The 16537-nt window shown below is 37.3% G+C and overlaps 1 protein-coding gene across 5 annotated transcripts in view; it reads right to left on the bottom strand.

Moving 5' to 3' along the window:
- The window catches only part of Senp6 (SUMO specific peptidase 6), a 79703-nt gene that overhangs the window by 22680 nt on the left and 40486 nt on the right, over positions 1-16537 (bottom strand). For all 5 annotated transcript variants that reach the window (XM_021206477.2, XM_021206478.2, XM_021206479.2 and 2 more), the window contains 9 exons: positions 14494-14636; positions 11968-12355; positions 9481-9713; positions 7627-7791; positions 5708-5741; positions 5217-5411; positions 3326-3552; positions 1652-1761; positions 1455-1571 (listed from right to left, as the gene is read on the bottom strand). In XM_021206477.2, coding sequence (XP_021062136.1) covers positions 1455-1571; positions 1652-1761; positions 3326-3552; positions 5217-5411; positions 5708-5741; positions 7627-7791; positions 9481-9713; positions 11968-12355; positions 14494-14636 — 1612 coding nt within the window. The remainder of the gene's footprint in view (positions 1-1454; positions 1572-1651; positions 1762-3325; positions 3553-5216; positions 5412-5707; positions 5742-7626; positions 7792-9480; positions 9714-11967; positions 12356-14493; positions 14637-16537) is intronic.

Below are 16537 nucleotides of genomic sequence, written 5' to 3'. Positions count from 1 at the left end.
TGGTAGTACATGCTTACAATCCTAGACAGCAGGAAGACCACAAGACCAAGGCCATCCTCAGCTACACAGTAAGACAGACTAAGGTCAACATGGGATATGTGAGATTCTGTCCCAAAGAAGCAGGAACATCAGGAGCAGCAGCAGCAGTAGTAGTAACTCCAAAATATTACATATGACTTAAAGGGCTAAAAATAAAAGGATAAAGTGCTTGCCATGAAAGTGAAAAGAACCCTCAACACTGTCAACAAAGCAGACTCAGGAAGAGAAAGATCAGGGATAAGGAAGGGTATCACATAATGATAAAGGGTTAATTCTCCAAGGTAGTAAAAGCACATTTTCCTACCAATAGAACTTATACAGGTGGCTTTAAAAACAGCAAGCTAGGGGGCTGGAGTGATGGCTCAGTGGTTTAGAGCACTGACTGCCCTTCCAGAAGTCCTGAGTTCAATTCCCAGCAACCACATGGTGGCTCACAACCATCTGTAATGGGATCTGATACCCTCTTCTGGTGTGTGTGTGTGTGTGTGTGTGTGAAGACAGCTAGTGTATTCATATACATAAAATAAATAAATCTTAAATAAATAAATAAGAGAAAAAGAAAAAACAGTAAGCTAGAGATTTTTAACAATCTTTTCTAATAATTTTATAGAACAATTAGGCATAAAAGCTGTAGGGATCTCACACACTTAGCGAGCACAAGTGTTCCTATCCAATACAATGCTATCCAAAATAACATTAGAAATACATTTCTCATACTTGATGTTTTGTGTGCATCTGAGTGCTGATGGCACTGGAAGCCAGAAGAGGATATCAGATCCCTGGAGCAGAAGTTACATGTCTTTTTCCTCAAAGTGTGAAGTGAATTCCACTACTGGGCTATTAAATCAATCTTTCAGGTTTCAAAACAGGCTTTGAGTTAAGAGATGCTGAAATATCTAAGAACTAGAAAATACCAGCCTGGATATAAGGAGGCTGAGTTTTATTTTGTTTCATGTATGTGCCCTTTCACTACACATACAGTAAACACATAGTAAGTTAGTGTTTATGAAAACTGTGCTGGCACTTCCTTACTATCTCACAAGTAGCACCTCATTCAACTCTCATAACCCTTTATTCTCATTTGAAAAGATTTACTTATTTGTGTATATGAGTGCACCATCGCTGACTTCAGACACACCGGAAGAAGAGATCAGATCCCATCACAGGTGGTTGTGAGCCATCATGTGGTTGCAGGGAATTGAACTCAGGACCTCTGGAAGAGCTTATTCTCATTTTTAAAAATGATGAAACAAAATTAGAGAAAGAATATTTGAATAGGAGATTACTCTTCTCAAGTGTTACAGTATATGGCAGTGACAAAAATTTCTAATTAAAAGTCTGATTCTAGACAGCAAAGATGTAAAAAGACATTCAGTGTCAGAATGTCAGGTTTGCTAATAAGTCAGTTAACTTACTTCAAATAAAAGTCGATAATAACATCATTTAAAAACTCTCCTTCACTTAGACAGTGCAGGTCCTCATTAGTAACAGAAATGCCTCCCTTAGCTGGCGGTGGTGGGTATACTATCAGTCTATAATAAAAGAAAAAAAAATTACTTAACACAGAAACAGACATTTTTAAGCACTGAAAACATAACAAGAATGTGCTCACTTTTCTACAGGGCCAATGAAGATTGTATGGCTCTCACCAGCTTCTTCGTCATCATCAAAGAACTGCAACTCTTGTTTGCTTCTAAGTTGTATTTTAGATTCAAAGGACACCTGGCAGAAAAAATAACCAATTTGGGAAGTTAACTGGGAAATATTTTTAATAAAAAGAGTAAGTACAAGGTAGAAGAAGCATTTCAATGGAGAAACGCAGACCTATAACCTAACCTAAGCACTCAGGAGACGTGGGCAGGCTCACTGGAAGCTTCAGATAGCCTGGTCTCCAAAGTGAGTTTGAGGGTAGCCAGAGATACATAGCAAGATCCTGCCTCAAAAACAAAAACAAATAAACAAACAAAGCAAGCCTGAAAACAACAATCTAGAAAAGTATGAACAGTGCTAAACATACAAAGCAACAAAAAGCTAGGAATGGGTCTAGTTTCACTAGCAGCGTCCAGGCAGTATATTATAATGGCTTTTCTAGTTTCTGTATGTCTACTATTCATATTGAATCATACTGCCAAGACTTGAAGAACTGCTAAAATAAAACAAATCCCAAAGTTGCTTCTTTTTTGTTTGTTTTTCTGATAGCCCTGGAAACCTAACTTAGTGCAAAGGCTAGGCAGTCCATGGGAGCTGGGGCACAGGTGCTAAAAACACACAGTTCAGTGAGCTAAATAAACACTGTAGAAAAACCTGAGTCCACTGAACTTGCTTTCTGTAAAATCTCTGCAAAAGAGGAAGGTTTCCCTCTCTTCCTCTTTCCTGCCTCCCACTACATGCATGAGGTCTAATTCAACTATCAAGACTGTGTCTTGGGGCTGGAGATACAGCTCACTGGACATACTAAATAATCGCCCGGGAGAACATTAACGAGGAAAAAAAAAAGTGTGCCAGGCATGCTTATGCACGCCTTTAATCCCAGCCTTGACATGGGGGGTAGGAAGTAGGTAGATTACAAAGCTTTAGGCTAGCCTATAGTAAGACCTAAGCTATATAGAGCTACAGAGTAGGAATCAACTTAAAAATAGCAATAAAAACAGAAAGAAACCAAAACAAAGTTGTTAGCCGAGTGTGCAGGATACGCATGTAATTCCAGAACATCAGATATACAGGTAGGACTGCCAGTCTGCCATCTGTTTATAAACAAGACCCTAAAACAAACAAATAAACCTATCAAATTATGCTTTGAACCATCCATGAAGTCTGAGAGTTACTTAACTTTGAGGCACTTCTGTCTACCTGCATGCAGATTTGGACAATGTCAGTGTGTTCCTTACATCCAATATTGTCAGCTATGGTAAACAAATGGGACTATGCACAGGGGACTTAAACTTCAGCCCTAGGACACAGGGCAGCAATCTGAGTGAGCAGTGAATGCAGTGTGAAAAGAGAGAGAGGAGAAAAAGGAAAGTACAAAGTGGGAAAGGGAACTAAATGAGATCCAAAACATGTTTTAAAATTTAAATATTTAATTTTAAAATGAATTGTTGAAATCTAACATTAAAATGAACAATATTTAAACATTTCATTTTAAAATTACTCATTGTTATTGAAGGTATGGCTCATGGCAAGGTGTCTGCCTAACAAATGTGGAAGTCCTGGGTTTGATCCCTTACAAAAAACAAACACAATTACCCAACTATTAAAATTATGGTAAGATTTAAAATATAATTACAGTTTTCACTTTGTTCTCTTTTTGCACACAGTTTCCTTTGATGCTTTCTTCATAGCTTCTTGTACAGGCAACAAGTCTGCTATTGGCTTCTTCAAAAGGAATTTTTGCAAAAAAGTTGGAAACATTATTCCTTATACCAATGTCAGTAATGATACTTTCAAAGACCACCTCTGCCTGATGATCAAGGCCAGTTTGAAAAATTAAAATAATGTACTGCTCTTCTAAACCTGAAAAGAAATAAATATAGCTGTGAGCCTGAACAGACTGAGCTGACAGTTTTAAAGCATACCAACAAGTGAGGGTCTGGTGACTTGTGCCTTCAAGTCCAGCGCTTGTCAAGTGAAGTCAGGATGATCCCCAAGAGCTTGTGGAAAACCTGGGCTACACAATGAATACTGAAGCATGCTTTTTAAAAAAGGCCAGAAGAGGGGTCGGGAGATAATTCTCGGTAAAGCATCTGCCTCCAAAGCATGAGAAAGAATCTATTTGATTCCCAAAAATCCACATAAAGAGAGATGGAGACAGGCAGGTCGCTGATTTGTATACCTGCCAGGCTAGCTTACATGTTAAATCTCGAGCAGTAAAAGACCCTGCCTCAAAAAGCTGGACCGCCTCTGGCATCCATATCTGTGCACGCACACGCACATGTGCATTTGTACACACAGATAATAAGAGTACCAACCAATTATTCCCTAGATGATTATAAGTTCTGGAATATATTATCTGTAACAGTATTTGGCACATGGGGAATCACGATACTGGAAAATGAGCAGTATTACCCAGAAATGTTACCAAAGGAACCAGATCATTAACAAAGCTATTAAAAAACAAAAACAATCTACTTCTAAAACATGGCTCTCAACTGATGGGCCCAAACCTCCACAGGGGTTGCATATCAGATATTTACATTACGATTCACAACAGTAGCAACAATAATGGCTGGGGTTCACCATGATATAAGAAACTGTACTAAAGGGTTACAGCATTAGGAAGGTTGGAACCCACTATTCCAAATGGATCAAAACTATATCAATCAGCATTTCTGCCAAGGACGGTTAGGAAAAAGCCAAGCACATAGTATTATCTCCACACAATAGACCTGCACCAGCAGAGGCTGTTTTGTTGTTCACTAATGTATACATTTTGACAGCTATATTAGCACCTACTCGATGCTAAGCTGCAACTGCAATTAATGCTAAAACATATTTTTTTATAAATTACTTTTGTGTGTGTGTTTGCCTTCATGTATGTCTGTGTAGGACTGTGTGTCTGGGGCCACAGAGGGTCCAGAAGAGCATTACACCTTTAGAACTGAAGCTACAGATAACTGTGAGCTGCATGTGGGTGCTGGGATACAAATCCATATCCTCTACAAGAGCAGTAAGTGATCCTGACCCCTGAAGCATCACCCCAGCCCCAAATGTACTTAGTATATGAACAGCTGTGCTGTTATTATAGCACAAAACAAAAACAAGAACTACATCTATTTAAGGAATAAAGACCTCTTCTATGTCCTTCAAAATTTTCTAGTCCTAGCTCCTTAGACAAACTTAACTCAACAGTCACATCAGTTAAATTCAATTTAAGTAAATTAACTAAGTGCTATAGATTCCAGACCCTTGGAGTTTTAACCCACTTTGCAACCTTCTAAATGGGCAAACCCAGGTTTTACCTTCAACCCATCTACTTTCTATTGGCCTTTCCTCAGAGGTTGGTGTACCCATTCACAGTAAGGAGATTACATTCCTACCAAATGAAATAAGTACTGACTGATCTGAAAATCATTGCTTCTACTTCTCATGATGCACTGATAAACATTCCACTTTCTATAACACTCCTATTCTGCTATTCGGCAGAACTATCTTAACTGTAATTCGTCTACAGAACTTACTCGTTATCCTGTTTATTCCTTTACAATCATTCCAAACTTTATCTTCTTTACTCATCTGTAGCTGCATGCTCAGCTTCTGATAAACTGCTGGTATTGCTTGGAGAAACACTACTGGTAATTTCCGGACATTACACCATTCACATTTAGTTAGATCAGAGGTATTTAAAATAATCTCTACAGGATCACTTTCTGGTCCTAGAGGGAAAGAGAAAAATGAAAAAGGAACAAATTTTTAAGATGACAAACCAAAAAATGGAGGAAATACAAGCTTAAAATTAATAATTTACTATACTCTATACTATTCTTAAGAACTGCATTAATAAAACATAATTTTCCAAATAAAAAGGTGACTCTAAAATATTAGGCTTAGTTGCATTGCAAAATAAAATTATATGAAGCCCTTTATACAATGTATTAATTAATTAAACAAGTATTACTATAAAATGGATCAGTATAAACTTTAGTGCATGAACAGATAAAAAATAGCTTACCATCTAGATGTATCTTGATTGACTCTAAAGAAAACTTTAAAAACAAAAAGACAAATTAGTGTTGATGATAGACGTATTGAGATTTTTGTTCTACATATTCTAAATGGTATATATGCCCCATAAGTATACAAAGGGCAGGAAAACTGAGTCATATACCATGAGCTTAAATTTAAGATGAAATATCCACATGCCCCCCCCCAAAATAACCCAAAAACCTCTGCTATTTTGAACTTGAATATTACAGAGAACACTCATTTCCTAGATTTATTAACTGTTAATATTTTCATATATCTACTATATTACTGTTTATAAATTATATTTTTACTAAAAAAAAAAAAGCTACAAAGCAGGCAGCAGTCATTACTTTATCCCTAAATCCTTCAGCATGAAGCCTCTAAATACAAGCACATTTGCTACACAACTAAAACATCAGCAAATCTAAGAGATCAAGTTTAACTTCTTCAACGTACAGTTTATATTTAAATGTCCATCAGTCCTTGTTTTAACTTTCCCTCAGCGATTACTCTGTTAATATTATACAGCAAATACCAACTGTGTCCACACTACAGACCTGCCTCTCTGTTCTTCAGGACATGGCTTTTATGAGACCTAAGTTGCATACACAAGGCAATCACTAGAGGGTTTCCTCATCTCCAAATTCAATCCATCCATTTTCAGGGAGCAGCACATGGGTGACATGCTGAGACCCCACGCTGTGGTCCTGCAATGCCAGGGTGTCTCACTGCTCATGTTAGTAATCACCTGCCTCGGCAGTGACTGCTAGGCTTTTTGACCTGCTTCCATATTTGTCCATTTATAGCTAAATAATCTAAGCAAAATACTTAAAGTCAGTGAATATCTTTTACCCAGTAGCTTTAGCAACCATGACATTCTTTTCCTGAATAATTATTGGTGGTTATAAAATGATTTATTTTTCTAATTATTTCAATGTAAAGAGCACTTAACATTAAGCCTAATTAATAAACCTGAGTCAAATTATCTTGGATGTTTGGAGAAGTTAAGAGAATCAAAAGAGGAGGCAAATGTTTTGATAGGCATTGAAGAGTAAGATGTATTAAGAGCAGCAAACAGATTCATGAGAAGCAAACACAGACCACGTGTTCCTTAACCAAAATTCTAAAATGCTGAGGACCAAAGGAGGCTCATATTTTAGAAATGTTCATGTAGAATATTCTCTTTAGACTTTAGTGGTTAAAAATAAAAAAAAAATTAAATTCTCCAAAATCTAAAGCTTTACTGGCAACCAACACTGAGGACTGAATGCAAGGTTCTGAGTATACTAAGCATGAGATTGATCACTGAGGTCTACCCCTAAAACCAACTCAACTTTGGTTTGTTTGTTTGTTTGTTTTTTTTTTTTTTTTTTTTTTTGAGGCTGAGGAATGTGCCTCTCATTTACTATCCAAGTCGGTTTGTTTTGTTTGCTTGCTTGTAATTATGCAACCACACCCAACTTCCTGGTGATCTGATGCCATCAAGACTCCAAAATGGCTGGTAGTATACACCAGCATATCTGGCTCAGAGTACATATCACCATATCCAGCAATGCAGTTTAAGTTCCTGTCAGTACTAAAGTTTCAGACTTCAGAGAATTTCTAATTTTTGGACAAGGGATACCCAAACGGTATAGTAAATAAAATACCAAATGACAGAACTTAACTGTAAGTATGAGAGTCACATGCATTTCCTACAATAAACCTAATACCATTTTGAATTTATGTTCTATCTACATATCTACCAGTTTTTAATAGGTTATTATTTATATATTCTTAAATCAATCTGAAATTTTAAATATTAACTTCAGTAATTTAATTGAGCAAACTTTAAATCACTGATGAACCAAGTCAGGGGCATCTGATTCTTGTTACTACACAGTAACAGTTTAAAAACGTACTTACAATTACAGGCTCTACCAACAGTCGGAAGAGTGTTCCAACTCGTATACTTCGGCAGTTTAAAATGAGACTTTCAAAGTTTTGGCAACTTAAAGACATAGTGGGAATAAAAGTTGCATGAGTGTTTATTTTACGACGTTTTAAAGGTGTGCTGATGGAATTACCAAGCTGAAAAGAAAAGAAACAAAAAAATTTCACATAGTAAGCAACTGTAACAAGCCTGGAAACTAAACATACATGGAAAAAGACCCAATATGAGAAATGTCACTACATGAACTGGCTGTCCTACCTTAGAGTAAGAGAAAATAGAAATTATGGCCCTTATATGAAGTAAATTCTCTAGTTATTACTTGAAATTCAAGGTCAGAAATAAAACTCACAAACACACTGGCTATGTTCAAATCACAGCCAAAATGCCAACTAAGGATTCTGCAAAAACTATAACTTCCTAAAACTTCTATTTGCTAAAATGAAAAGCACTGAGGGCTAAGAATGACTCTATTTGCCAGGCAGCAGTAGCATGCACCTTTAATCTCAGCACTCAGAAGGCAGAGACAAGAGGATCTCAGGGGTTCAAGGCTAGCCTGGTCTACAGAGTTCCAGGACTTAAAACACTGTGAGATTTAAAACAACAATTCAACTGCTTAAGTCTCCAGCATGAACTCTGTAGTTTATCTTACAATGGTCATCACTTTATCGTGACTGTCACCTTACAATATCAAAAGGTTAGATATATCTGGCCCTTTATTCTTTTCTTTTTATCCTCAGTTTTAGTTATTTACTTTTTCAAAACATTTATTTAGTGGGTGCAGGGGGTAGGGTACATGAACATCAATGCACATGGAGGCCACAGGACAATGTGTAGGACTTTGTTTATTTCTTTCTATCATGTAGGTCCTGGATATTGAAATTAGATGATTAAGCTTGTCAGCAGGCACCTGTACTTGTACAGCCAGCCCTATTTGCTCACTTTTGATAACATTTAATCTATTATAATATTGTATGTCATTTGTATTATAAATCTCTTTGGATCTTTTTATTTACATATCTTTTGTTCATCTGAATGTTTTGAAATTTTTAAGCAAATTATAAAGTATGGTAAGATATAAATAACTATATAGTATGGTGACATATACTGAAATTAAAATAACTTTTAGTCTGCTGGGTTTGCTAAGAAATACATACACACATATACACACATGTGCAAAGATGCCAGAGAGGGATGGAAGAGACAGCTCCTTGGTTAAGGGCACGTTCTGCTCTTCCAGAGGACCTGAGCTCAGTTCTCAGTACCCAGATCAGAGGGCTCACAAAGGCTTACAATTCCAACTCCAAAGGAGGCCTGTGGCCTCTGTTGGTACCTGTACTCATGTGCATGTTTGCACACATAGACACATGAATAAATATAAAAAAGAAATTTTACGAAAAGAAAACGCAAGTAAACCAAAAAAGCTATACAAACTTAACTCAAGATAATCCATATACTGTATGTGACAAATATAAGTAATTTCCTTTTAGACTTAGTTCCTAGGTCCAAATACCCAACTGAATATATGCAAATACTCCAAATTAAAAAACAAACAAACTAACAAAAATTTAAAACATTTCTGGTTGCAGACATCCTGTACTAACATTTTGTTAAGAACAATACTGGCTTTTTTCCTATTGGATTCTTATACTCAAGCATCTGGTTAAATTGTAATTTATTTTTGTATATAGTTTAATGGTCTAGAACAACCTTGTAACAGTATTTGAGCATGCATTAATGAATAAGCCATCTTCTCCTGCTGTCACTAACAAATTACTCTTCCAAAATCGAGGTACTACCCCAAAGGAAAGACCTTGATCTGAAAGTACCTGGTCCTTCATTCTTGCTTTTCTTGGTATGACAATGGTATTTAACTCAGGCTCTGCTGGACTGCTTCTAGTTTCCTGCTCTGCTCTGCAGGCATCTGCATTTAGTGCAGCTTCTACTTTTCCCGTAGATGGTGCTGGTGAGGAGCATGCTGAGTCGGCAGGCTGCGGGGACATGCTCTCTCTTCTCTTAGTCTTATCGTCGTCGTCGTCATCATCATCACTGGACAAAATGACTAAAATCATACAGAAAAGTCAAAATTTACACTAAAAATTTTAAATCTATATTTCATTTTTGCCAGTTAAAATAATAACTGAGAAGTATATGAAATTTGTCTTAGATCTTCTTCACATGAGATCAATAAAAGCAAACCAAAGAGGAACTCATGAGACGGCTCAGCATTTAAAATTGCTTGCTGTACAGTAGAAGCCCAGTGGCCTGAGTTAGACCACTGAAATCCATGTAAAGTTGGAATACAAGAACTGACTCCACACACACACACAAAAGATATAATCCAGTGTATCTCATAAAAAAGAATAAGATTTTAATTAAAAAGCATATGATACATACTCTTTTCAAAAATATTAGACAAATATGAAATCAACTCTTTAGCCTTAGAGCTTCTACAGTCACCACTACCAGGGTTGGGGATACAGCTCAGTAGTAGAGCACTTGCCTATCATGTGTGAGGCCCAGGGTTCAAATCTCCAGTACTGCCAAAGAAAAACTAAAACACAATAGATAGAGTCACCACTAATCTACACAGCTATACTAGTAACTCAGAAATATTTGTAAGTCTATTTCCGAGTTAAAAAACATTTATGGCTTGAAAATATCCCAATTATGTTCAAAATAACATATGTTTAAAATATGTGCCCAATAATTTTCCCTTACAATGAGAAGCACTGAAATTATAACTGGTCCAAAGAAGAAACTATACCAATATCAGATGTTCAATAAAATCTTGCTCTATAAACATGAAGGAGACAACTGTAAGACAATTTGATCATAGATCTTGGGCTCATCACTACACCTATCTTACTGCCCCCTGTACCATAATCCTAGAATGGCCCACAATGCACTGAGTAAAATCACAATTCCTCATTCCAGGAACACTAGCGAGAATTTCTGTCATCTATTCTCCCGTCAATACTCTTCCTGTTTTGTCATAAAGTATTGGCTTAGAAATCACTTCTTGATGGACAATCTAAACTAATGTATGCAGAGAGATAGGCAGTTACTCATTGATTTCAATGTTGTAACACTCTTTGATGTAAAAGATCATGTGGAACTATAAGAGATGGGACAATGTTTTGCTCACTGCTGTATTCTAGCACCTCAAACTGTGCTTCATTCAGAAAAACAACAAAAGCACATTAAAAATACCCTGGGCTAACATAGTCTTTAAAGTACGCCAGTGTAAGGGTAAATACTCAGCTTGACACTCCGGTGATGCAGCACCTGTGAACTTCTTCTGTGAGTAACATTAAGAAAGGGGAGGTGGGTAAAGAAGGCATAATGCACGAACATATAGGACCAGTTTTCTTTTTAGTACCCCACACATACATACTCACTTAATAGGGAGTAATGTACTCGCCCTAGAGGGCCTTACTCCAGTAATTTCCACTTTTCTTTGATTTGTTATCTAGTTTCACAATAAATACTGGCCTGCTATTATTTTCAAAGCTGGTTATTTGATTCAATTTCTCTCCTCTATGAAATCAAAGACTACAATGAAATCTATTTCAAAGGATTGTTGCAAAGAAAGCAAGATATATAAAATCCTATTACAGGGATTGGTACATATTAACTTTTAAATCGTGTGTGCACTTTGACACAGCTTGAATTGCCCATGAATTTCCACTGATTTTTTTTCTATGTCTCAAATACTGTATTGAACTATAATTATTCATTATTTGTGCTATCTCCTCAAATTACTAACAAAGGTCTGGGAGACAGCTTGGTTGGCAAACTCTTGCAAGTACCCAGAACTGAATCTGATCCCCAGAACCCACTTAAAAAAGATGGGCATGGTAGTTTCTAACCCCAGGGTAGGGAAGGAGGACACATGATAACCCCTGGAACTCCCTGGCCAGCCAGGCTAGCCGACTCACCAAGAACACACACAAAATCTAGATAGGAGATACATACAAAAATATGCAATAACTAGTACTTGAGCAAAAAACTGGGTCCAAACTACTGTTTTTCTCATTTATTATTTTAACACGAGCAGAACGGGAACAAAGCCAGTTATTACTTTTGTAACTAAATGGACAAGTTCTAATCACTTAATCCCCAAATGATGCGTATGTGCTACAAGAAGACACCTCTTAAAACTGTGCTTCTCAAATATACTCATTTAAAACTATGCACAAAAATACTGGCTATTAAGTATTACTGAAGAATACCACTAATCTACTTCAGCAATGCTCGGGAACAAAGGCAGAGGTCACAGGAACCCATGGGCTTTTGAGTTTGAAGATACTTACTTGGATCGTTTAAATCTGACACGCTTATCTTTCGCTCTTTTGGGTTTGTGAGTTTAGGTATTTTTCCTCCAGGTAAAATGACTTTCCCATTTGTCTGTATGTAATTATGTCTGCTAGCATCACAGGTGACCAAAATATCAACTGGAATCTTTTCCACACTGTTCCCATAAAATTTCTTAACTGTTAATCCTGTGTTTTGTGATTTCTGTCCTCCAGAGTTCTGATGAATTGATGTTCTTAGCAATGGTCCAGTAGATTCATTCAAAGTTACGGCTTGTCGGCAATTTCTTTGCAAATCATTATGAAAAACAATACCACAACTTTGGCATTTGGTCTGATTTTCTTTTTCTTTTCCACATTTTGGGCAACATTCACGCTGTTCAGAAACCTTATGTCCCAAAAGAACAAAAGAAAAGACTTTGGTATTTTTACATTAGCATAAAAAAGCTTCTTTTAAAAGTCTCAAAATGCCCAGCAGTGGTGACACACACCTTTAATCTCAGTACACAGGAGGCAAAGGCAAGTGGATCTCTGTGAGTTCAAGACCAGTATGGTCTACAGAGTGAGTTGTAGGACAGTCAGGGCCACACGGTGAAACCTTGTCTCAGAAAAATCACACACACAAAACAAAAACAGAAACAACAACAAAAAATCCCTAAACCCCCAAAAAACAGTAAATCTAGATTACTTTGTTACACCAAGTAATGAAGCCCTGGAAGAATGATGCTGATATATAAAAAACAACAGGGACAGTTTGAAAAGATGGTCACAAACAATAGTAGGCATCATCTGAAATCAAAATATATGAAAGTTAAAGACTCTAGCTCAAGTAAAAGAGGAACCCATGTGCTCATGCTGATGCAAAGAACTAACTATGGGCGAAGAGACAGTATCTGATACTCAATTATCTGGCCCAGAATTCACATCTTAGCACCCATAGAAATAAAACAACTTCCTTTTTAAAAAAAATATAAAACTAAAGGGGAAAAAAGGAAAGGAATGACTGGAATGGCTGGAAGGAATGGTACACACCTCTAATCCCAGCACTTGGGAGGCAGAATCAGGTGGATCTCTATGAGTTCAAGGCCAGCCTGGTCTACAAAGTGAGTTCCAGGGCAGCCAGAGCTATCTCGAAACAAGTTAAAAAAAAGAAATTGTTGGGATTATTCCAGATGGAAATAATCTAAAGTGTTGTGGCAAAAAAATACAACATATGACCCCGAAATGAGCCTAACCCACTAATAAATACTGTTCACATGAAAACTGAATGAGGGCATTTAGTGATCAGGACCTGATGGGCGTGCCAAACCAACGTCCTAGGTTCACAAAAATGAGGGGAAAAAAAAAGGACTGGTTTTGTGGAACAGAAAGTAAGTTTAAATACTCAGTATTTCCTGTGAGGTGTACTTACATAAGGTGTACTGTAAGGCATCTGTAAGGTGTGCTGTGCATGTGTCTGTGTGGGTTCAGCAGAGCCCCGAAGGAGACACCAGATTTTTCCTCTACACCCCAAGTAGATTTTTTTTTTTAATTAAAAACAAAAACAAAAAGAAACCTTTTTGTGTGTGTGTGTAACTTAATATGAATGGAAGAAAGGAACAGGGAAGCAGGAGAGAGGGGGAGAGAGGAGTTGAGGGAGAAATTGGGGAGAGGGAGAAGAAAGAGGAGACCTGAAAAGAAAGAGAGGGATAAGAAAAATGAATAGAAACAGGTCAGGACAACTTTGAGTTGCAATCCTTGCTTTCTTCTACTGTGAAACAAAGTGTCTTTTTGACACAAGATCCTCCTGTCTCTGCCTCCCATCTCACCTTAGGAGCCACAGTATTACACATAGGGACTATCACATTTGGCTCTATATTGGTTCAGGTCCTCAGACTTGTTTGGCGAGTGCCTGTACTAACTGGGCTCTCTCTCCCATGCTAATTTAAAAAAAATTAATAGCTACATATGATAGATACCTCATGCCTGTAATCAACAATGTGAGAGCTAAGGCTAGAGGACTATAATGATCTGGACGTTAGCCTGTTGAGTTTCAGGTCAGCTGGTATTGAATAAGAACCTATCTCTCAAAACAAAATCCAACCAAATAAAATCACATATTATTTTTTAATACAACCTTTTATCTGTAATTTTTGGCTGAGTACAATTATCTGAATTTTGTTATACGGATGCATTGCTAAATTCTTTATATTAAAAAACTGTAGTTTGGACAAGTAGAAAATGGTCTGTTTAAGTCAGAAACATTTACTTAAACAGCTTTTCTAAGTTTCTTTGGGTCCTATGATGAATGTAATGAGCAGTAAAGACAACGTGAATGGCTGGGGAGAAGGCCGGGCAAGGAAAGTCTACAAGCCTGAAGGCCTGAGTCTGCTCCTGAGGATCCAGGGTAAAGGAGCCAACTCCCAACGGCTGTTCACACACCTCTACCTAACACGTGAGCACACTCATGCATAGACAGTCACAGAATGGATGTTAAAACAGTAATACAACTACCAACTGATCAGTAAGAGCAACGATTCTACCTACCTCTAAATGCGTCAAAAACTTCTTTGAGGCAGGGGACAGAGGAGAAAGCTGGTAAGTGCTACAGTGCCGCTTCTGCTGGACTTTCCTCTTAATCTCAGGCTCTACATATGATTCCGACTCTTCAGTTTTCTTCATTATATGGTCTAAAGGAAGTGGGGGGTAAAAAGCACCGAGTTTAAATTTAATAAATTCCTCATGATCTTTGCTATAGAAGAATTAAATTCCATGATTTCAAATTTTAATTTTTAGTTAAAATGGGATAGTGCATAATATGTATGATAAAGAAGAACCAGGTGGCTAGTAGGCAGGCGTGCTTGCCACAATACTGACAACATGAATTTGATTCTCAGGATCCACATGATAGAAGAAGAGAACTCCTGAAAGTTGCTCACTTGGGTTCATGTACACCCACGCACGTGCACACAAACACAATACATGTAAAAGACAAAAACAAGACCTTTAAGGTGAAGGCAGTAATAATGCCCAAGCAACTCTTACCTGGTTTTCCCTTCTCAGCAGGCTTTCCAATACTTCCTTAGTAGGGCAACACTTTACTTAGCTGAGCAGTAAGGTAACAGAAACACTGTAATAAACCACACACATGCCTCTTTTCCTCTAACTTAGCCCTGTTCTTAGATTAGTAATAAGAAAATATAGGAACTCAAATATTTACAAAGGGTTAGAAAAAAATAAAACTAAACTAACTCTTAGACTGCTCCTGTGGGTTTTGTGTGTTAGTAGTTGTCTAGATACATATTTTTCCCTAGAAATATAAGAAATTTGTCTTTATTATGGTTTAACATAACTGCTCTATTGACCTACTCCCAACTTTGCTAAATAGTTCTACTTGAATATTTTATTCTCTTTTTCCCTGTTTTTTGAGATGAAGTCCAGCAATGTTAACCATGTTGGTATGAACTCACTACGTAGCCCAGGTTGGCCTTAAAAGTGTAGGCTTCCTTCTGCTGCTGGATTCCCAAACGCTAGCATAGCCACAAACCACTGTGTTCAACTTCCTTTGCTCTTCTGACTGCAAAACCTCATGTGGTCCCTGGACATGCCAGTCTTGACTCTGTATTTCATTTCACAGAGGTTCACTTTTTCAGAGTATTTTCTTTTATTCTCTTCCATATATTCTTCTCTGTACAAGCAAAGTCTACCCAACTGAATGGTCAATTAAGCAACCCAGTTTCCATGGCACCCAATCTGTACTTCTATTAGCATTCATTTAATAATACAATACTTGTTTATACTTTTCTATTGATGCCAATATGCTGTGAGAAATCAGGTATTAGTCATATATTTTTCTAACACCCCAAATTACAGAAGACAAAATTGAACAAGTATTTATCACACTATTGAACTGCACAAAGACATAACTATGATGCATTTAAGTGTGAAATTAGTGAGGTATGTGGCACAGGCCTTTAATCCCAGTGCTGGGAGGTAGAGGCAGAAGCAGAGAGGCAGAGGGATTTAGAGGAAGGGATGATGTTTCTAAGTCACTTGAAAAAGACTTAACTTTACAATAGAGATAATAAACTCAGAACCTGAAGACTTAGCCTACAGCCAAAAAGACATAAAAGACTTTAAGACTAAAACAAACAAACGAACAAACAACAACAACAAAAAACCCCACCATCAAGGTTTTACCCTTGAAGCAACACTGGTCTAGAGCATCCGGATGTTAGTGGTTTTTAAGGGATACTTTACTTTGCAATCTCTAAACAAATGATCACTAAGAGCTATACTATCCCTGTATAAAAGAACGTTAAGAACATTTTTAAAATCAGACAGTACATGTCTTAGTCAGGGTTTCTATTCCTGCACAAACATCATGACCAAGAAGAATTTGGGGAGGAAAGGGTTTATTCAGCTTATACTTTCCACATTGTTGTTGATCACCAAAGGATGTCAGGACTGGAACTCAAGCAGGTCAGGAAGCAGGAGCTGATGCAGAGGCCATGGAGGGATGTTCTTTACTGGCTTGCTGCCCCTGACTTGCTCGGCCTGCTCTCTTATAGAACCCAAGACTACCAGCCCA

Source organism: Mus pahari, chromosome 10, assembly GCF_900095145.1.
Source record: "Mus pahari chromosome 10, PAHARI_EIJ_v1.1, whole genome shotgun sequence".
NCBI classification, from domain to species: domain Eukaryota; kingdom Metazoa; phylum Chordata; class Mammalia; order Rodentia; family Muridae; genus Mus; species Mus pahari.
Note: the sequence above shows the minus strand (reverse complement) of the source record. Positions and strands in the feature narration are given on the sequence as shown.